Genomic DNA, 21,442 nt, shown 5'->3' on the forward strand with positions numbered 1-21,442 from the left:
TGCTGTGACAAAGAGCCATTCAAATTTTAGGGCCACGAGCAGTATCATACCATGAGCCATGATGGTGGGTGCTTGAAGGGCAAAGAAAATTGCAAGCCCTAATTTCAAGCTCAATTTGATGTTAGTTGAAAAATCAGTATAGATTGATGTTAAATAGCTCTAGAGATTTTTAAAAAGATCTTTTTAAAAATCTGCAGTGAGCCTACTTCTTACATTTAGCAATATTTTTCGCCGAACACAGTCATAGTTTGCCTGGGAACTTCCTTGAACTTCCTACTTGAAGTTCCCAGAGGGAACACCAGAAAAAATGCCAATTCAGGACCATTTTGACGGTTGCAACAATTGTAAGCTCAAGTCTGGCCACAGAAACCAACCATGATGCAATATTCATCTAATGTTCATCCGATGTTCTTAATATGCTGCTGCTACTGGCACCTCTCATGGACGCATTTCTAGAAATCCCAATTTCTGACCATTTTCTGAGACCTTAGCAACAGGCCTGTCAGCGATCAATATCATTCCAACATCATCAATTAGCACGACAGTCCAGGTTTTGACCCCTGCGTAGAGGTTGCAGGACAGTAAGGAAGTCTGCTGGAAATATGTCACATTCATCACCACATCAGTAAGTCTCATTATCATTCGCGTTCAACCTGGACTCTGAGAAATCCATCACGTATCTCGGCTTGTGGAGTGCCTCGGGCAGGCAATAATGAGCCCAAGCTGCTGCATGTTGGGCTTGGCTCAGCATTGTATAAATACAAAACACATCTGCATAGAAAACCGCTCATGGGGTTTTCCTAGGAGGTGGTACTGTACCATGCATTGGCCTCTTGCAGGGCCCTTTCATTGAGTGACTTTCTTTGCTTGCAGGGGCCACCAAGCATGGAGCGCTTATTGCTGCCGCTCTGTGTAGCTCCAGCGGGCTCATTTGTGCCCGTCTCAGCCTCCATGTTCTGAAGAATCTATCCACCTGAGCATACGCGGTGGTGAGAAAAGGATGTCAGTGGTGCGAACATTGGCAATGACACAATGCCATCAACGTGCCAGGAGGCTGCATGCAAGATCAACTGCAGGCTGTTACTCCTCCTGTAATGCATGTAGAGCTGAGGCATCCTGTATCAAGCAGATCATTGCATAACCAATGGCTGATGTTTTAGTGCTGGCGTTAATTGTCAAGAAGCTTTACAGACGATTGTACAAAGTCACTCCTGGCTCAGAAAGTGTTCGTGTGACGGCAACTGAAAGGCTGAGCAGGTAGGGTCATACCTACTGTGTGTCTAGCTAGCTGCTGAAAGAAACAAGGACATTCATGCAGCAGTAGCTTGCGATAAAGTGTCGAGGTCACGATCTATAGGTGCAGAACAATCCAAGGAGTAGAGGACCCCGAATGTCTCCTGTTGACAGCAATCGAACTGCATCATCAAGGAAGCATTGCACATTTGTTTGACTTTCAGGACAATAAAGCGACTACCAATATTCAGTGAAGTCGATCATGGTTGAATGTGACGTGATCTGCGCACAGGTGCGCTCTCTGCAGATCACCAGCTGTCGTTCTTGTCGAACACATCAAAATTTTGTCCGGAAAGGAACTTAACAAAGCTTTCAAAGATTTTAGATGCATTGGATATCGGCGAATAATCCCAAAGCAACAAAGGTAAACCTAATCTATGTCTGATCACCGGTAGACGGTGAGTGCACTCTCAATCCACGTGGCAAGGGAGTCGAAATATTCAGAAAACCTTCGAGGCTCGAAGCTCGAAGTTCGAGCTCTACTTGCGACTGGGGTTGAAACGCACTCGGCCATCCTTATCTGACATCATGTTCGTCCATTGTGCGGAAGGGTGACCGGCAGCGCTAGATAAAATGTTGGTCGCGACTGTGTGAGCTTAATCCCGCTAAGAAGGGTTTAGCACCAGCAGGTTTGTGCAAAACGAGGCGGTACAAGTCTGCTCTGTCAGCAGGATAAATTTAATTGACAGCATGAAGGTCGCATGATGGAAACAGGTCAGGCATCAATTGTCCTATCAAGCAATCTTTGGCTTGCTCTCTCCAACGGCATTGATGTCCCTCTTGAACAGCCTTATGCGCATGCGTCGATGCTTCATGATACCTCCATAATATTTTTTTGGGTGAGAAGTCAAAGCCTACGTTTCTCAGGGCACCTTCGACATCTTCTTCTTTGCTTTGGGCAGGTGCAGGCGCAGGGTTGACACGTCTGCCAGGCCACACCGAGTGAAGCGTCACCATGGTGGGCCAGGAGGGGGTGCGTTGCAGCGGTAAGAAGATCGTAGGGCCTACGAAAGAAGCCCCGCTGCTTGAGTCAAGCAGTGGCAGGCTGGACAGTGGGGAGGCTCGCCTGCGAGAGCTGGGATACAAGCAGGAGCTCAGGAGGGAATGGGGTCCCATTGCCAGCTTCTCTGGGAGCCTGGGATTCATGGCCTTCACTACTGGTATCACAGGTGCTGCCTCACAATGCACGAGGTCCCTTCGCACTGAAATTCCATGAAAACCCACAATGGCCATCACTTTACATTAGCTTCACATCCAGGGTCTGTAGCTACTAGAGGTCTTCCTTGATTTCAACCGGCCAGCAATGATGGACTTTTGCTGCTTGATCAGGGTCACAGGGGCTGGGAAGGCTAGTCTGCCAGCTTGTCAAATTATCGCACCGTCTGTTTGCAAACTTGCTATTTATGATGGAGCAATTCCCACCAGCTGACCTGTCAATCTGGCTGTGCAGGGACTTTCTCTATTGCATATGAGGATGGGGGGCCGGCGACGGCAGTGTGGGGGTGGATATCTGTTGCGCTATGCAATATCTTCGTGGCGCTGTCAATGGCTGAGATTGTTAGCTCCTACCCCATATCCGGGGGGCCCTACTTCTGGTGAGCCCCATTTTCTGCGTCTACGCTTGAGCAGCCCGGTACAAGATACCCCTCACTAGTATTTCGTTCCCATCCTGCTAGTTCCTGGTAGGGATCTTAGCTGCTGCATTGCCCTGTAATATGCCTCGTAGCATGCTGCAACATGCAATTCAGGCATGTGCCCCTGTGGAGAATGTTGCGGACTCAAAAGGATAGTAATTTAGTAGTCCTGGTGTTATAACAGAGAGCGCATTGGGACCTGAAAGGAAAGCATACATATTTTATCTAAAGGAACGCATCTTCTTGATCTGTGACATGCGCCCTGCAGGTGCCTGGAGCTGACCAACAACGACCCAAAATATTTCATTATTGGGTGGATAACAGGTGCACAAGGGGCCTCAGTGCTAACTTAGGCTCGTTGCTTACTTAGGCATTTGAATCGCCATTCCTGCACACCTTCGCCTTGCTCAAAGTAAAGGTGCTCGGGGAACCAAATCGCAGCCAGACTAGAAGCACCCCTAATCTCGCTCTCTCCCGCTTGGCATTCCCCCACCGGCCCAATCTGGGATCTCCTCAGCGAGAGGCTGTATATGAGCCAGGGTCGTATGTGCTGATATGTGCTGTGAGACAAAGTGTGCTGTGAGAAAATCCATGCTGCTTGCAATGAGTCGCACCCTGCACGCTTTGCTGTGATCGCTGGCATGTGATGGCATGTGCGCGCATGTGTGCGCAGGCTGGTTGAACGTGCTGGGCCAGTTCGCGACGACGGCGTTCGCCGGATTCTTCTTAGCGCAGCACCTGGCCGCCATGTGGCTGCTTAGTAATGGGCATGCGTTCTCGCCGGAGGAGATCCTGCTCGCCTATGCCAGTGCGCTGCCTCCCCCTGTCTGGCCTGTGCATCCCTTGCCAGGTCGTCCTGGGTGTCGTTCTTGCGAGAGGACAGACCGCGCGTTGAAGCAGTATGTAATCCTAGGAGTGGGAAGAGATTAATCTGTGGGGTCCATTGGCGGAGCTGAACCCTATACTCAAAACCCTAAGAATATATATATAAGCACTCACAGGCAGGGCCTAATCCTGTTGCTTTTGCAGACGTTGAGATCGTTCTTTGAGCTCCCCAATTCAAAATTGAATTTGAATTTTGGATTGTGCGCTCAGTTGTGCTGGTGGCGGGCGCGTGCGTGAGCTCGGTCCCCACGCGGTGGGCGAAATATCACGCCCTTTTCTCCGCAGCGTTCCTGCTGGCCGGGGGGACCATGCTGATCCTGGCCCTCCCCTTGGTGGCCCCCAGCCACCAGTCCGCGCGCACGGTGTTCCTGGACTTCCAGATCGCTGACGTGGCGGCCAATGGGCTGCCCAATGTGGCCTACATGTTCCTCATCGGCACCATCATGCCCCAGGGGACCTTCATCGGCTTTGAGCTGTGAGCGCTCTCACTTCCCTGCATCCTTCCCTGCCCAGCAACGCTGGAATTTTGGCTCAAGATTTTGGATACAATGCTGCAAGTTCAAGCTTGTGGGACAAAATGCAACTGCGGCAGGCTACAAGGCCCCACACGGACTCTTCTTGGTTCTTCTTGTTGCTGTCTGGAGATGCATGTGCAAACATGCATGTTGGAAGCACTTGCAGCAATTCCTTGTTTTTGTGACTGCATGCTGGGCAGCTGATGGATCTGCAATTATTACAGGATGCCTGTCCATGCACTCACACACACATGCACCCATACACTCAGGCACGATTTCGCACGTGCTGTCACCCCACGTGCGACAACGAGCTGACCGGCTGTTTTCAAACCCGCTCGCATGTTGACTCCCTCCTGGGATTGCCCTTGCCACTCACTGACAAGTCCTTTGTGACACCTGCAGGCCTGCACAATTTGTTGAGGAGACAAAGAGAGCGGATCGGGTGGCGCCCAAAGCCATAGTGCTGTCAGTCTGCGGCACGGCCGTCTTCGGCTTCGCGTACATTCTGGCGCTGCTTTTCAGCATCCAGGCACGCCCCTGCAGACCGGACCCCTTGAACTTGAATTAATCAACACAATACCTGGCCCCACCGAGTCACAATAGTCGCCACTGTCAATGTTGGATAGGCGAAGGGAGAGGCACACTGGAACAGGATGGCTGAGGCATAAGGGATGCATGTCTCGTCTTAGGATCTGGATCAAGTGGGGCTACTGTAAGGGAAGTCAAGGGCCCGTGCTGATGTGAAGTGGTACTCAGATGACTGTCTCGCCACAGACTCCCAGCAGAAGATTATCTGTTCAATGGGGCATGATTCAGCGATTTTGACCGACATGTGTTCTCATGCAGGATGCTGCTGGCCTCATGACCGGAGATGCCAACGGCTACCTAGTGGGTCAGATCTTCAGCGATGTCTTCAAGGTGAGCCCACCGATGAACGAATCTCCTGAGCAAAGGAAGTCATACTTTACCTTGCAGGGCAATCTCCTTCAGATTCCGTTTCGCTGCTTTGTCAAATAAATTTGCTTTTGTGCCTATGAGAATTCCTGTCCCTGCATGCCTGTCAAAGTATCATATAGGGAATGTCAGGGGCCCATTTCTGAACAAGACTGTGTGGCTTCATGCAGGCGAGATATGGCAGCAACATCGGAGGTTGGTCCCCTGACTTGAACTCTTTCACCCCTCAGGCCCACCACCACCATGCAAGCAAACCTGCGGGGCCCTTAACCCTAAATTTCAAAGTCTATGTCAAATGTCAAACCCTAAATTCCGACACCGTTCAAGATCCTCGCTTCCCTGTGTCTGTTTCTGTTCATGTTCACTTGCCGCGGGTGAATGCCATGTTGAGGAAAGCAAGCATTTCATGTGTTCCACCCTTTTGTCTGTAATCAAGGGGAGGGGCACCACCACAAATTCACTTCTTGGTAGATAGAACTTTGCACTTTCGTACAGGGAACATGTGCATGCATGCAGATGCCAGCGCTCATGGTGACATGGCGGTGCGTGTGTTTGCAGGGGTGTGTTTTTTGGCGATTCCACTGGTGACCACCTTCAACTCCACCACCCTGTCGCTCAGCTCCAATGCCCGGTGATCCCTTATCCCACTGTTCCATTTTTAATGAAAATTTGACACGGCACCGTGCCAACTAAATTTTAATGTTGGACACTGAGCAATCCTGCATTTCTCAGGCAGCTTAAGAAGTTCTGGTTTCTATTGCGTTTACCTGTAGCCCACTGTTATTTGCATATACTCGCGTCAATGACATCAATTGGATCGCCATTTTGTATGGTTCCTGCTTTCCAGATTTGCTCCAAAGTTCTGACGTAATAAATTACAGACACTGGCTGCACTCAAGAAGTTGAACGCAAGTTGCCTGATCAGGATCTTCACAATGTCACCTAATCAGGACATTGTCCCAATTGCCTGTTCAGGATGCTGTGGTCGTTCGCGCGGGATCGCGGCGTTCCCATGCACGGGGTCTGGTCAGCGCTGAACGTGCACACAGGAACTCCGGTGAACGCAGTGTGGGCCATGGCGGCTCTGGCATTCCTGCTGGGCCTGCCCATGCTCTACTCACTGTCCGTCTTCAACGCTCTGGTGTCTATCAGCTCCATCGGCCTCTATGTCAGCTGTGAGTCCCCATTCAGGGGACATCCACACAGCGTTCCCGCAAAGTGGCAAAATGCAATCACCGGCAGGGGTTAAATTATAATCATATGGTTGTACACCTTCATTTTTCCTGACCCTTGCAAGGTCCTTTGGCAATAAACATGTACCCATTCTTGTACAGTGGATAAATCCTCCATAGGTGCTTGTGTCACAGGGAGTCATCAAAACCTGTGCAGAGATCCGTGCTGCAATTATTGTGCTTTGAAGGCATCCTATCGTTAAGATGCCTGTCCTGTTGCATTGAAAACCATGCCAAGGCGTTTTTGTTTGACAGTCCCTAAATGCTTGTGTGACGGCTTTGCAGACGGCATCCCCATTTTGGTGCGAGTCCTCAACCGCAGGAATTTCCGGCCCGGGCCTTTTCAGCTGGGTGCGTGGCACCTGCCCATCAACCTGGCAGCAGTATCTTGGGTCGTCATTTCATCGGTGCGTACCATATCCTTTACTTTTTTAATTTTATATACACTAAATAAATACGTAGGGATAAAGGATAATTCTAGAACAGGAACCCGAAAAGGTGCAGCGCTTGCAGCTGAATCAAGCATGACCCTTGTTTTGCCATGCTGGGAGCCTGTCAGTACACCAGCAGGTGCTTGAGCAGCAAGCTTGTGTGGCTGCTTCAAACGTCACTGCAGATTGTGTGAGTTCCTAATAAAGCAGTCATCTCTGCGCGAGCAAGAGGTTCAAGATCCTCACAGTTGCCGCCTTGCGTCTATTCCGCATGCCATTACTTGCAGGAAGAAACCACATCAATCAAAGAGCATCAGGGCCTTTATTGCAAACTGCCATTACAGCTCCTGCGTGCACGTGTCTGCTGCGGCGTTCCTGTTTCAAAAGCAGGACTATTTGTTTAAAAGAGGTCTGTGCCTTTTGCAGACGGCGTTCATCCTTCCCACGGTCTACCCCGTAAGCTATGACAACCTCAACTGGACTTGTGTCACCGTGGGAGCGGTCATCATAGGAGTTTTGGTCGCCTGGTTTGTGCCAAGGTTTGGCGCACGCCACTGGTACCATGGCAAATCTCACACGCTGGAATGCCGGCCCGAGGCGGTGAGTGCAAAGTGCTTTCCATTGCCGCCATCCATGCCGTGACAAACTTACCATCAACTTTACAGTGCAAAAAATCACTTTTATTGTCTGCACGATAGTGCATATGGGTTATCCACAGGTAAGTTGAGGATGGTGGCCCACACAGTCATCCATGTGCGTCTGTTTGAATTTGAACATACTCTTTTTGCGCGAGTGGGAGGTAGTTATCTGAGGGATTGGGTGCAACGCATGATGAGCGCCCTAGCGCAGGGCGTAGTGCAAAGAAACTCGTCGCAAGAGATATAAAGTTTTCCAGTTGCAGAGTCGAGAATTGACTCTTCACGGTCCCTTGGCTCCACGGGAGGTGTTATATACTTTGCGCCGAGCTTCTGTCCGCTGCAAAACTCCGATAGGAAGATATGTCGGAGATCACTTTTCAGGCTCTGTGGCTGTAGGGTTTGGGGATTCTCCCTAGCACCTGAAGATTAGGTGCCTCTTGCTCTGCGAAATTGCTGATCAGTTCCATGCCGGCTGCAGAGCTCGGATGGGGACCTCAGCAGCTCGCGGCGTGGGCGCCGGGGATTCAGGAGCGCACCCAAGCTGACGCTGATGGAACTCATTGAGGACTGGAAGATTAAGGAGACAGAGGGTGCGCCAAGCTCAGTATTACCTTCAAGTACCGAACATTCCTTTTCTCAGGGCAGCCCCTGCTTCTGCCTTCAAGTGCGTGTGGCAAGATGGGAAACCTGCTTGCATTAATAGTGCTGGCGCTCCTCTGCTGCTTGGTTTTGCGCCATTTGTGGCCTCACCGGCTCCTTCTTGCCTAGGATTTTGCATCCGCGCAAAATTTCCCGCGCAACAATGACTGTCTGCTTCGCACTTGCGTTTGTTATTTTTCTTTCCTATGCTGCAAATTCACAAAAGCTCTGCAAGGCCATGCGGCAGGCTTGGAAATGACAATCTTTTGGGCTAAATTGAAAAAATTGAAGCCTTCCAAAATGATTCGCAATGCCCGGCGCAGGAGCCGCCATTGCAGTGCGCGGCGGCCCAGCAAATGCCGAGCAGCTACCCGCTTCGAGATCGCGGCCGCCAAGCTTGGAGCTGTCCCGCTTCCGGCAGCCGGAGGTCGTTTGGACCACTGAGAGCCCGACAGCCGTCCCTGGCGTTCCCTCCCGCACAACCAAATCAGGCGTCTCCTCCCGCCCGGCAGCGGCAGGCAAACCTCCCGTGCGACCAAATTAGGTGTTCCCTCCTGCAAGGAAAGGGCCCCCGCCAAATGAAAGACACATAAATAAGTGGATTCTCTCTCTCTGTGTGTCACTTGGTGGATGTGTCGGGCCTGCCTCCCAAGTCTGGGGCGTTCCTGGGGGCTGGGTTAGTCATGCTGCAGCCTGTGCCAGCTGTGCAGCAGGGTGGCCGTTGAGTCACATGCGCGAGGTCGGCTGCCGCGGATTTGCATCTGACGTGGCATTAGTCAGCGGGCATGCTCAATGGACGGATGACTCGCGAATCATGCCACTGATGCCCTCAGATTGGCACGCTCCGTTATTGCCTGCCGTTAGAGTTGTTCAGAAATCAACAGGCATGGCTTCAAAAATGGGCCACTTGGCAACTAATGCGTAATGCAAGCATATTCACGTTCTAACATAAATAATTTATGAGGCTTCAAAATTACATGTGGGCCCTTGCGTCGTTTCGGAAAGGAGGAGGCAGACGGCTGAGCTGAGTGCAATTCAAATTCAATTTCACATTTGAAATGTGTAGTCAAAGGACATGTGGAGCAATTTGCTGTCAGTTGTGCTTTTTTTTTGTGTGAGATTGTCTTGCCATCTTGCTTTCTATTGGGTTTCTGGGACAAACAATAACAGTGCCATATTCTGGCTCCTCTCCAGATGTGAGGAGTTGCTGCTCCCTCTTGTGTACAAAGAGCAGGCGTGCATATATTGCAGCTGCTTTGCACCCTTCTTGGACATGGCAGCATTAACCTCTGCTGCAATTCAAATCTTTTTCTGCATCGCGGATTTGAACGCATTCTGGACAGATTTGCTTTGCGCTGAGCGCACGTTTAGGCAAGCTGCCTCTCGGCTATGACTTGAGCAGCTTGAGTATCAGTATCGCCCTTGTGCAGTTTTACTTAAACTCAATTGGTGAATAAACTTACTGGCAGGCGCCTGCTGGCAGCCTAGGTGGGAGGTGGTATTGTGCACAGGTGGTTGAGTAGGTCTTGTGGCGTTCTTTTTGAATTTCCTTTTCTATTTATTGTGTATCCAAGCTTAAATTTTCCAAATCAGGGCTAACGGTTTACGTATACCGTATAAGAATGGCCTCATTGAAGGCGTTGCCACATGTCTGGCTTCAAGACATGTGGGGACTGTGCATATTTGCACAGGCGTTGCATGTTTTGCATGTCAATCAAGAGCAGGAAATTGCTGCTTTGGCTGCTCCTATAGGCTAAGATCGTGCTGAGAGAAGAATGACAAGCTTAAACATATGTGACAAACATAAATGGGGTTGATTTCTGCGCACAGTGCCTTTCCTGATGATGCTCTTCAGTGATGACCATTGTGTGTTTGATCGACATTGTGTATCATATTCAAGCTCTTAAACCTAATGTTCACACCATGCCTCCGGTCCAAGGGGAATTTTTACTTGTATACACTTTTGTACGTACAGACATGTTGACAGTGCAACTGTGAAGCTGGGATGGTGTTCTTACACTGCCAATCAATGACAAAGTTGCGTCATGAATTTCCGGACTCGGTGTTATAGAGACTCACAAGTGACCGGCCCAGAACAACAATTCTCATACTATGTAAGTATGAGTAATTAACAGGTGCAGAAGGTATTTTTACTCATCCATTCCCATTGCTCACAAACAAATCTAGCATGAACAATTGGTGCACAACTAGTACTAGTAACCTAGCTAGTGTACATATAAATGACTGTCCTTGAAAGAAGCAGATTGAGAAGCGCAGGCAAATGCGCCGGGCAGCTGGCTGACTAGATGTTTCTGCAACGGGGAAGCCTGTAAGGTAGTCAGGAAGAGATGCTAGATTACCTATTACACACTCTTTAGGAGCGCCCAGCTGGCGGGCAATTAAAAGTGATCTGCAGCATTAATATCACCACAAACCGTGCGCATATGAGGCACGCACAGCTGCAGGAATCCCATGACCAACACAAGCCCGAGCAAGTTTATGTGCTAAGGGACACGCCGGTGAGTCATCGGGTGAGTCACGGGTGAGTCATCACCCGAAGGCTGCGCGCACAGCGGGGGTGACGGCGAACGCCGTTCCCTCCACCGGCATTGGGATGCGTCGTGGGATGAGCCACACGGTGAGTCACGGAGTGAGCCATCCGAAGGCTGCGCGCAGGGAGCCGGCATTGATCGACGCCGTCCCCTCTCCCAAACGCGAGGATGCGTCATGCGTGAGTCACGGTGCGAGTCATCATCCGAAGGCTGCGCGCAGGGAGGCGGTAACGATGGAGGCTGTTCCCTCCCCTAGCACCAGCCCGCTCGCCACGATCACCATCATCCGCTTGTGGCTCCGGCCGTCCGTGCACCGCCATGCCTGCGCCAGGCAGCATAATTCTAATTCGAAATCAACTTCACGCCTGCTAAAAAAGGAGTTGAATGCCATGCTTGCGGCATTGGGCTGCTCTGAAGCCTGCTTTGAAGCGGTTGCTAGCTTTCAGGCACAGTACACATTCTCTGCGTTGAAAGTTCTGTGCTGGGTCACATCAAAAGATAGGGATCTTGCACAGCTTCAGCCAGATTAGTCCCTGGAGAAAAAAAGGAACAACTGTCTCACTCTTCTGACCAGGCATCTTAAGCTCACGGGCGGCCCTGTGGCTCAGCAGATTGTCAATTTCTCCAAAATACACAGAATGAATGGTCTTTCAAGGATGCGATCACAATAGGATGCAGTCTCTCGCCTGCTCGGCCATGGATCCAATGAGGCGAGGGATGGTCCATTTGGGGCTCACATAGAGCCCCACTGCAACGCCCACTCCCGAGGGTAGAGCCACCTCTGCAGCTGCCAGCAGGCGCCGCCGCCACTGATCCTGCCACACACCAGAATTAGCTCCTGACCTGTTTGGGCTTCTCTTGGAGTCTGTAGGTTTAGCTATGAAAATGCCGATGTTGTATAATGACTTTTCAGCACATGTCGTTGCATGCAATCAACGAAGTTACTCATCTACATGTGCACGCAGACGCAATAGCAGCAATCCATTCTGACCAGCATCAGGCAACGCTTCAGAGCATTCCGGAACAAGGTTCTGGTGCATCTGGTGGCAGTGCTCCAGGCCCAGGCTACCGTAGTGACCGGTCTAAACCCCGCACTTTTGAAACATCGAGATATTCAACAGATTTCCGCAGGGATTTCCCGCACGATCGAAAGTTAATATTTTTGTTAGTCAGTACCAAATTCGGCCCATCCTACTGGTGTGCTGCGAGATTTTTGGCCTGACATAGTTATTTACCGATCCCACGAGCACTTTTTCGTACTTTGAAAAGATAAGATATTTCGTTCCCGCAAGCCTAAAATAAACTGATTTGTGCAGGGCTTAGACCAGCCACAACGGTGTGCTTGATCCAGAAAATGCAGCAAAGCAGATGGCAGCAAAGCTTACGGCTTTTTTATTGGGCAGGTCTTACAATGTGTTCCGTTGAGGATATGCACAGGCCTGGCCTATACAGGTGTTGAAGACATGCTTTAAAGGCAAGGCATCACATGTCATGAGTTGCGAGCACTCACTAACCCGCTCACTTTACTAACCAAGGCAGCCGCAAGAAGCACGCCACATGCCCACAGTCTGCAAAGAGTAACGGAATTGCACTCGCTTGTGCCGCGTTCTGCGGCTGCGTTCCCTCCAGCTGCTCAGAGGGTTCACAGGTGGACAAAGAAAAAATTGCAGCGCACCTGCGCCACATTCTGCGGCCGTGTTCCCTCCAGCTGCAGCCGTAACCGCGCCCGCTGCAGGAAGAAAGCAGTGAGCGGGAGGCACGCTGCCACCGCGGCAGCTACCACGCAGAATGGCACCACATGTGGCGGCAGCTGCCCGCCATTCACCTGCCACAATGCCAGCAACAACCCTTCCATATCATACCAGCAGAATTGTACTAGAAATTTGAAGCCATGCAGACAGATACAGATTCCAGGTCCTAGCGAGTCTTAGTACCCGCTGCCTACCAGCATAAGGTATCCTATAAATCCCTCAACCCCTGCAGACAGAGAAAGAGCAGCCTCCTTCTGATTGTTGTATTGCATTCCTAGAACAAGCAAATTCTACTAGGTGAGTTGTAATCCTGGCTTCTGAGCCCTTCACGAGCCCTATTCAAGATCGCAGACCACCGTCTGTATTTTCCCGCTACATGTCCAATCATGTAGCAGGAAATTGGACATGTGGGTCTACATTTCTTGCTGATGGATAGACAGAATCAAATGACGAGAAATAACTGATCCCACGGACCAAGTCTAAGGGCAGCCTGCAGGTGGCAAGTGGCGCTCTTTCCCCAGCTGCAAGTACTACATACAAGCAGCCTCATTAGGAAAACAGCCAAGCTAGCCAGTTTTGGCGGCGGGAGGGAACGCACCAGATCAGCCATGTCGAGCCAGATCTCGGCGGTGGGCGCGGGAAAATCCGGCCCTGGCACCTGCCACCAGAAATGTAAAGTTCAAATATAAAAACTTAGTTTAGCGTTTAGGAATGGGGCGTTTAGGAAAGGGGGCTTTACAGAATGCAATGGTGGAGTTCGGGTTTATGAGCCAGGTGCCCATCCAGAAGATATGATAATAAGTAAGAAAACTCGACTGGCAGGAGTCTGAGCTGCAGCTCAAGTCACAGTGGCCCAAGGATCACAACTTGCCGATGGTATTACATGCAGCTTGTCACATACCGGGTTCAAGTAATTGTCGTTCTCGTCTGCAGCAAGACTAAAACAAAGAGGGGACTGCCAACACAGATTACAGTGGGTGACCTTCGCCAGGCATGGCGCACACCTGCCACGCTGAGGTGTACAGTGAGTAAGCGGCGACGGAGACGCCAGCTGAGACCGCGGACCCCAGTAGCATCGCTGCAAACTGCGCGCGCGGGCAGACTCCCAACAAGTGCGCTGTCTTGAAGTCCTGCATTGTTAAATTTCGAATGAGTCTCACGGCAGTCCCATCTACAGAAGCCTCGTCCCCATCAATACCTGAAGTCCCTAGAAGGAGCAATGCTTCAAATAATACCTATTTGAGATGGGCCTCCTGACCTGTCAGGTGCACCGAAAAGTGATGCTTGACTTCCTCATTACTTGACACCGCTTGCAATGCAGGATCGCTTGCAATGCAGGAGGGCTAGGGATGTGAATTAGATAACGATGGCTCCAAAGGCCTTCCTCTTATATTGCACTTCATTGTGATCAAGGAGCAGGGCGGTTCAAATGCTTGTGACGCCATTGCTGAAGCACACGGCAAAGAATGCCACCCTTACACTGTGCCAGAGTGAAGTGCTGCAAGCATTTGGTGACAGCAAGGGTAGAGGGCATGCCTGCATCATGTCTCCCGCCTGGTTGGCGCCAGCTTCTGCAATAGCGCCCGCCACCAGATTTGGCACCACCTGCAAAGTCATAATCCCCCTCTTACTCACTTGTTGTAATGGGACAATCACACAAGTTGGTTGTGCTCGTGTGTCTGGCGCTCCGCCTCATTCAGCTCAAGGCATAAGACTGGTGGAACAACGGCGGTTAATCCATACTTCTTTATTTGTATCAGTGTGAACGCAGTCTCTCCTACAGAAACTGATGCTGCTGAGCGCTGGCACAAAACACGGGGGCCAGTGGACAGGAACCCTTTTGTGTTCCTTTGCGTGCACCGATCACAGATTAAGGGTCACAGCTTTCCACATGTCCTCACAGAAAAACACGACTCCCCTCTGTCTCCTTAATTGCGACCCTTGCTTTGCTAGGAATGTGCACTTTCACCTTTCTCTGAGGCCCATTTTGTTTGTTGGTCGCAGACACATTGACTGCATGCAAAGCAACTCATGCAAGGCTTCACCGCCCCACATTGTCTTTACGGCATCAGGGTGATTCCAGGGGGTGGATCAGTCACCTGCTTAGGCGCGATGAGGGCGAAGACCACTTGGGAGAGTTTGCCAACGCCCGAGACCGGGTTGAGGTCGGTCTGGCCGAGCGCGCGCACCGCGAGTACGGCGACTAATAGTGCTACCGCCACCGCCGCCGCCGGCTCGTACAGGCGCAGACCCAGCAGCGGCACCATCACCTGCAAGAATAGTACTTGTATTTACCTGCCGTTTAAGTACCTGGGAAGGCTGTAGAATGACCTATTTAAAGCTTAATTTCTCTGACCAATTGGCACAGGCCCAGCAGTGGGATCATCTCCTGTGCAGCAGAATAGTATCGGTCTGCAGAGACAAGGTTTCGATATATATGACTTTCCGTCACATTAGAAAGCCGAAAGGAATTTGATTGGTGGATCATTCCCAGCAAAGCTGCCATAACTACTTGCCTGCCCACGCACATGTATGTGCACCACCAAGTATCAACGCTCGCATTTACAAGATCCGAGAGGAGACATTCCGCTATGTGTAACACCTTGGATTATTCACTCGTTACAGGCTGTAAGGAGCGCTTCAGGCTCACCGCTGTGCACAGCACCGTGGATGCCGCCAGTCCGCCAACCCACCAGGAAGTCGGGATGGGCTGGCATCCGTCGCGTTCCCTCTCAGCCTCCTCGCTCGATCCCCTGCAGCACATGGCGCAATCAACCGGTCAGTGTCAACATTACCTACATGCAGGGTCAACGAAGAAGACGATAGAAATTTGACCTTGTCCATGCTTCACTGTACTTGTACAAGTGTCACGGCCCCAGACACGGCAAGTATGACATCAACAGGATAGCAGCCATGCAGGCGCAGGCACATCGGAAGGCAGTGCCTAGGACTTCTGGGAGATATTTGCATGATGTGTTAGTGATGAAGAAAAGCGTCGTATAAGTCTTTAGGGGACATCCTCAGCATCCTGATTGCAAAATGAAACAACTGGAATAATAACTCATCCCAGGAAATTCATGCGAGGACACCCCAAAGTGTCCCCGCATGATGCTATCACAAGCCACAGCAGTCGATGAGAGGATTTCTGCAATGTAAGCTGGGGACTCCTCAGGAGCGCACTTGGTGCATTTGGTGGATGTGATGACTAAGAGTGAGAGGCTGGTGAGGCTGTCCCCAAGCATGATGGCCAGGGAGACCCACAGAATCCACCCAGTTGCGCCGTTCTTCCAATCCATTATCTCCCCCGGCGCCCACCCCTGAGCGCGCGCGTAGGGTCCCAGGATCCCATACCCTGCACACCGTGGTCCTGACATCATTCCACACCTTATCTGTCATTGCATTCTGCTGCAGATGCATGCAAGCAGGGCTTGGGCATACGCATGCAATGAAATTCCCACAGGAGAGGAAGTCAAGGCAGTAATGAAGGCGAGGCAATCAAGGTTGTCAGATGGCATTCTGGGAAGATTTGATGGAGAGCATTCGCACCTAGCACTGCTCCGCCAAACATGGACAGTGCCGTTTTGGGCCCCATGATCATCCCCTGCCACAGCCAAAGAAAATCATATGTATCTTCACCATCCACCAATTACTGTCAGCAAAAAGGGCACTCTAACTGTGGCGCATAAGCTTGATGCAACTTGCTGCAGCAACCGACATCTTGTTTTGGATTTGACGATGCGCACATCAAAATGCGACTGACATATCAACCTGCATGCAAGTGCAAGAGACCGTCTGCGCTGTAAAAAGAGAAAAGGCACCTGTCCCATGTAGCCCATGGCAGGCGCGACCTCCCAGCCCCAGGCGGTGGCGGCCGGGAGCCCCACCCAGGAAAGTATCGGGAAGCTGCGCAGCCAGGGCAGCTGCGAGGCAGCCAGCGTGTACGCGGCAGCTGCCACGAAGGTCCACAGCAGCGCCGCCCATGCGCGCGCCCACTCCCCCTCATCCTCCACGCCTGCATTTTTGGAATTTTTCTGATTTGTTCTCTCTTTCAATTGTTCTGTAGGGACATAGGGCTGGGCGTAAGCGCAACGCAGCACTGTGCGCAACATCTGAAATTGCATACAGTTGCTTTGCAAGGCTACTGATCCGCCTGTTCAACCCAACAAGCTTTGCAAAGGCACCTGCTGCCTGCCGGTCTCTTCCTGGTGCATAGCTGCTGCCCTGCTTCTAGGAAGCATTGCATCTTGAAAGAGCTTTCACATTCGAGATATCTTGACACTCCAAAGGCATGACTTGCACACAAAAAAAGACCAGTGCAGGCTCCCATTGCCATGCACACATTTGCTGCCTTGCACTTTCATTCACCTTTGCAAGAATTTGCTCGCTTTCTTAAATTTTTCAGAGTGTATTCGCAGTTGCCCAAAGGCTGCCAGTTGCCGCGCTTCTTCTAGAAGCTGGGCCATGTTCTTGCTCATTGGGCGCACCCTGTGATTCCAGTTGCTGCAGCGCCTGCACGCCGAAGGTTGAGTCAGCACGGGCCAGGCTCGCCGCGCCAGACAGGCACAGCGCCGGCGCCGACGATCGCCGAATCAGCGGCTGCCGCTCCTCCTGCGCACATAATTGCCCGATTATTTTATTGAGGGCATATTATTGATTTTTCTGAATGAAGCTATGAATTAGAAACCATGCCTGCGCTCTGAAAAGGGCTAAGGTCTCGCAGTTGCCATGTTGTTAGCTGCATAGATGGCCTCTCGCCTGCAGCAAAGGATGTGCAGCCTCTCAGGAACAGGCTGACAGGGGATCCTTGACGTTGCCAGCCCAGCGAAGCTCAGCCACTTGGTCTTTCAATGGCAGGTGCTTGACCGGCAACAAGCAAGATGCGCATGCAGTGCGGGCAGGATCAAAACCCACCACGTCAATGCTGGCCCTGCTTCTCAGGCTCCTCTGGCTGTTGTGGTGCACCTCCCGAGCCTGCTCCTCATCTCCAGCCCGCTCCTTTCCACTCCCTAGATCCTCCCCGTCCTGATGCCCAGGCATGCACTCGTCTTCAGTCATCTCTAGTCAAGATTATCACATAAGTCGACTAATCAATGACGGTAATAAGACCACACTCCTGAAGGTCCCTGACAGGCTGCTTGGCTTCAGTGCCCGTGGCCATTCACATTCACTGTTGGCAGGTCCAAATTTCGCATGCGCTCACTCAGCAAAGCCCCTATTGTGGTCAGCACGCAAGTGCGGGCGTGCTGGTCATGAATGGGAGAGGTTGTAAATCTGTGTTACACACCTCCTCCAGCACTGGAGGCAGCTCCCGTCTGCTGTCGACAGGGCCATCCAGATCGTCTGCCAAAGTTGGTCCGCCATGCAGCATCCGGATCACCTTCGCAGTCGCTGTTCCTGATGGAAACCTGAGCTTCTCCTGAATAGAGCGTTAATTGCATCAGAGAACATCCAGATGATGCTTTCTCAGTGGTTGCATCTCCAAGCCTTGCACAAAAGAACACCTTGTGCCCCGACAAACATGCGCCAGCATGATGCATGCATGCTGGCGTGGTCTCATGTCGGCATGCCAGGTGCAGAAAGCGGATGTTTGTAGAAAAATTTGGTTGAAACAGCAAAAAAACAATCGAAACACTCGATTTGAGATGGATCGGCCACGCTGCCGCTGCCGGATCCTCTTGTTCAGGGACAACAAGATCGCTAAAATAACGCCGGTATTTTCAAGCTTGCGCATGGCAGGCTGCCATTGGCAGCAGCCACACCTTGATGATGGTTTGTGTGCGCAGGGGGACAGCGATAAATACTCCAAAGAAGGCGAGTCCCAGGGACCACAGCAGCAGCTGCCCAGGCGACAGCACGATCGGTCCCAATGGCGGGTTCTGCCGCGGGGTCATCATACCGAGCGCTGGTATAATTCCCACCAACCCTGTGCAGGGCATCCATTATAATTACCCGCGCACAGGGCCTTGCGTCAGCGCTGCAGAACATTAACATAGAGGTGACTAACAGCACAGGCCTGCCAGGGGGATACTTAGTGCAGCAATATGTGCAAACAGATGCAGGACCCCCTGGGTCTGCAACCCTTGCCATGGCGCTGTGACCTATCAGCCACATTTGTGTAAGTCCCTTCCCCCGTTTGACTCATGCATGGCTCCAACCACACAATACGTATGGAGAGGATCAACACATGCGAGTCCACTGGCGCGGCAAGACGGACATGAAGGATAAAGTAAAAGGGCTTGCCTGCTGCGAGGGGCATGGTGGCAGTGGCGACTGAGGTCGTCTGGAGGATGACATTCTCAGCCACGCTCAGGCCAGAGGTGATACCGTACCTCTCCAGCACCCGGAAGATCCCAAAGCCCAGGACAGCCGACTGCAGCGCACATGACATCTGGTAAAATATGCCGGGGGCAAATACGGCACTTCAATCAGAGTGAAAAAAGCCATCTCAACGGGCGAGCTGCTGGATCGCATCAGGCATCAGAGAACAGCATCTCCATGAGAAGCTGGGGCAAGTAAGTAGTAAGGAAGAGCTTTGGAGATGCAAGCAGTTGAGCAAAGCATCGGGTGAGGGGGCATCAATCTGGATGGCAGATTTGGTGCAGGGGTTGACCAGTATACGTTACCTGAAGACTGCCCATGGTGACCCAGCCGGTCTGCAGGCCAAAGTAGGTGTTGCTGCAGCAGAGCAGGCTGCCCACTACCAATCCTGTCCCCACTGCCCTGAACGTAAGCTGCGGCTCGTCCTCTCTCATTGCAAAGGATCTGCAGGAAATCATGAGGGTAATTCATGGAAAGGATCACCAACGTCTTGGCTTTTCACGCATTGCTGGGCCATCCTGTTCGGAATCTTGCATGCCCTGGAAGGCGCCCCTCGTCACAGTACACCACGCTGCTATATTTATACGCTTGGCAGAGACTATAAAATTGCTATCTGAATAACAAGACGATTTTAATATTCGCGATTAAGCTGTCGTACCCCTCATGCAGGGCCTCGATGGTGACTTCCGTTGGTGCTCCATAAGAGTGGACACGATCGTGGCTGCGTGAACCTTGAGCCTCGTGACCATTCGCAGCATTGTGTGCCTCGTTTTCAACGACGTGTTGGAAAGGACTGTCCATTCTGTTAACAACTAGTGGCCAGTTGCACACGATCTGGTCATGATAAGCGAGGGCACATTCTTGCAGCCCTCAGCTAGTGGCTGCATGCCCTCAAACTGAAGATCACCAACGTTTCACAGTATGCTAGCCTTGTGAAAATTCTTCTGAGAGGAGACTTGGAGAGTGTTATCATGGCATAATGTACTCGTGCATGCTGCTGACACGTGAGGGCACGAAGTCAGTTTTCGACCGTTGCAAAGACAGCTTTTTGCAACATCCAAAATATCAACCAAACTATTCGCGAATACTATATGAAGAATCTTCAAGCCAAGTATCGGCAACAGGCGCAATCTAAGACGTCCTGTCCGCCGGTGCTTTTTGACATGGCTGGAATTTCTTATACCTCGCTCTTCGCAAGAGCTAGATTGTACGTCGCCAGTAGTTAATAGATCATCTGAATCACCAGTGAGTGGGTTGTCAGACAATATTATGGGGAAGAATATGACTTCACGGACAAAGGTGTTAGGGGATGTCAGCAACCTGCAGAGTGCAGAGGGTCACAAAGCTGGACCAAAAGAAGAAGCACGAGCACATACATCGAAAGAAGAATTCAATGCCTCGTCAAAACCAGATGTGAAGCCAGTTGTCACGTTCACAAGAAAAGCCAAGGTATGCTTGCTGCTCTAGCACCTCCTGTGTTATAAAGCCTCTACCTTCTTCCTCAAGCAGTGCATGATCATAGTACTGTGCATCGACAGGCAAAGAAGGAGGAAGATAAGAGGGCCAGCCTGTCAGAGGTTCCAGGGACTCCACAGCACCATGCAGCGCAAGACGATGATGCAAGCTCAAGCGCCTCGCCAAGCCTGACAGACTTCCTGACACCGCAAATAGCTGACACAAATGCAACTCCGCGTTCCCTCCTTTCTGCTCAGACACCATGGCAGTCTGTGAGCAGCGCACAGCAAGTCAGCAGAGAACCATTTGCTCTGGCAGAGCAGGATCCAGACTTTGATGCTCAGAAGGGGGGCCGTGCATATCCCCGGAAAGTAGCGGCCGCACAGAAGGGCAAAGAGGGCGCCGCACTGACCACGTACATGACACAGATGCGGGCCTACTATGCGGAGGTAAGTCGGTCGGCTCTCACGGTTGTCTGGCTTCTGGCCATCAGCTACAGGGAACATTGAAATCCATGTTCATTTGACTGCATGCATGCTGTTTAAATGCAATGCTAGCTTATTCACGACTGATATATGCACAACCACTGCATTCTCACCAGTGCTCCCAAGAAGCTCTGTAACACGTCTTTGGGAAAAAACCACCCTCAAATTTTCCTTGGCACTCCTCGTGTATCTTTGAGAAAAAGAATCTTGGGTAATCTACATGCGACGCAAGCAGAAAACATGAGGAGACTGAGGGGACCGCTCATCGAACTCTTGTGTGTCTTCCTCTGGTCATTATTAACCAGAGCACATTACCATAGTGATCAGAAAGATATTGTGTAATCTTGTTCCCTGTGCCTCGTGCAGGTGGATGACTTTGAGCTTGCAGTGGAGACGCCGCAGCCGGCGCCGGAGCAGGCGCGCAGGGGCGTTGACACTCCCGATGCGCAGGCAGGCATTGCCGCCGGAGACGAGTCACCGGTGCAGGATGACATCGCCGCTGCAGACCCGGCCACTGAGGTGGCAGCGGAGAGGACCAGTCAATGGCTGGCAGACCTGCCAGAGCCCGCAGAGGGCGTCCCCTCCCAAGACAGTGACAGCAGCGCTCAGCCTGGAGCAAGCGCCCTTGACAGGGCAGTAAATGAGGTGCAGGCAGCAACT

At 51.5% G+C, this 21,442-nt stretch overlaps 2 protein-coding genes across 2 annotated transcripts; one reads left to right on the forward strand and one right to left on the reverse strand.

The window, feature by feature from the left end:
- Positions 1-1,969: 1,969 nt before the first annotated feature.
- COCSUDRAFT_48735 (hypothetical protein) lies at positions 1,970-8,765 on the forward strand (the record flags this gene model as incomplete). Its single annotated transcript, XM_005644414.1, has 15 exons — positions 1,970-2,007; positions 2,196-2,462; positions 2,744-2,888; positions 3,196-3,251; positions 3,601-3,735; positions 4,023-4,287; positions 4,730-4,769; positions 5,174-5,245; positions 5,452-5,476; positions 5,798-5,912; positions 6,257-6,456; positions 6,799-6,920; positions 7,371-7,544; positions 8,061-8,172; positions 8,545-8,765. The coding sequence occupies exons 2-15, from the start codon at positions 2,249-2,251 to the stop codon at positions 8,763-8,765; spliced, it is 1,896 nt and encodes a 631-aa protein (XP_005644471.1). The 5' UTR covers positions 1,970-2,007; positions 2,196-2,248.
- Positions 8,766-10,972: 2,207 nt separating this feature from the next.
- Positions 10,973-19,775, reverse strand: COCSUDRAFT_67643 (OPT superfamily oligopeptide transporter; the record flags this gene model as incomplete). The annotated part of the gene is made up of 18 exons (XM_005644415.1): positions 19,501-19,775; positions 19,148-19,286; positions 18,765-18,894; positions 18,284-18,447; positions 17,809-17,940; positions 17,436-17,546; positions 17,009-17,132; positions 16,343-16,536; positions 16,071-16,125; positions 15,705-15,876; positions 15,175-15,277; positions 14,624-14,794; positions 13,983-14,129; positions 13,529-13,654; positions 13,123-13,182; positions 12,449-12,598; positions 11,511-11,588; positions 10,973-11,095 (listed from the first exon to the last, which is right to left on the reverse strand). The coding sequence occupies exons 1-18, from the start codon at positions 19,641-19,643 to the stop codon at positions 10,973-10,975; spliced, it is 2,322 nt and encodes a 773-aa protein (XP_005644472.1). The 5' UTR covers positions 19,644-19,775.
- Positions 19,776-21,442: the final 1,667 nt, after the last annotated feature.

This window comes from Coccomyxa subellipsoidea (assembly GCF_000258705.1).
Source record: "Coccomyxa subellipsoidea C-169, whole genome shotgun sequence".
Taxonomy (NCBI): domain Eukaryota; kingdom Viridiplantae; phylum Chlorophyta; class Trebouxiophyceae; family Coccomyxaceae; genus Coccomyxa; species Coccomyxa subellipsoidea.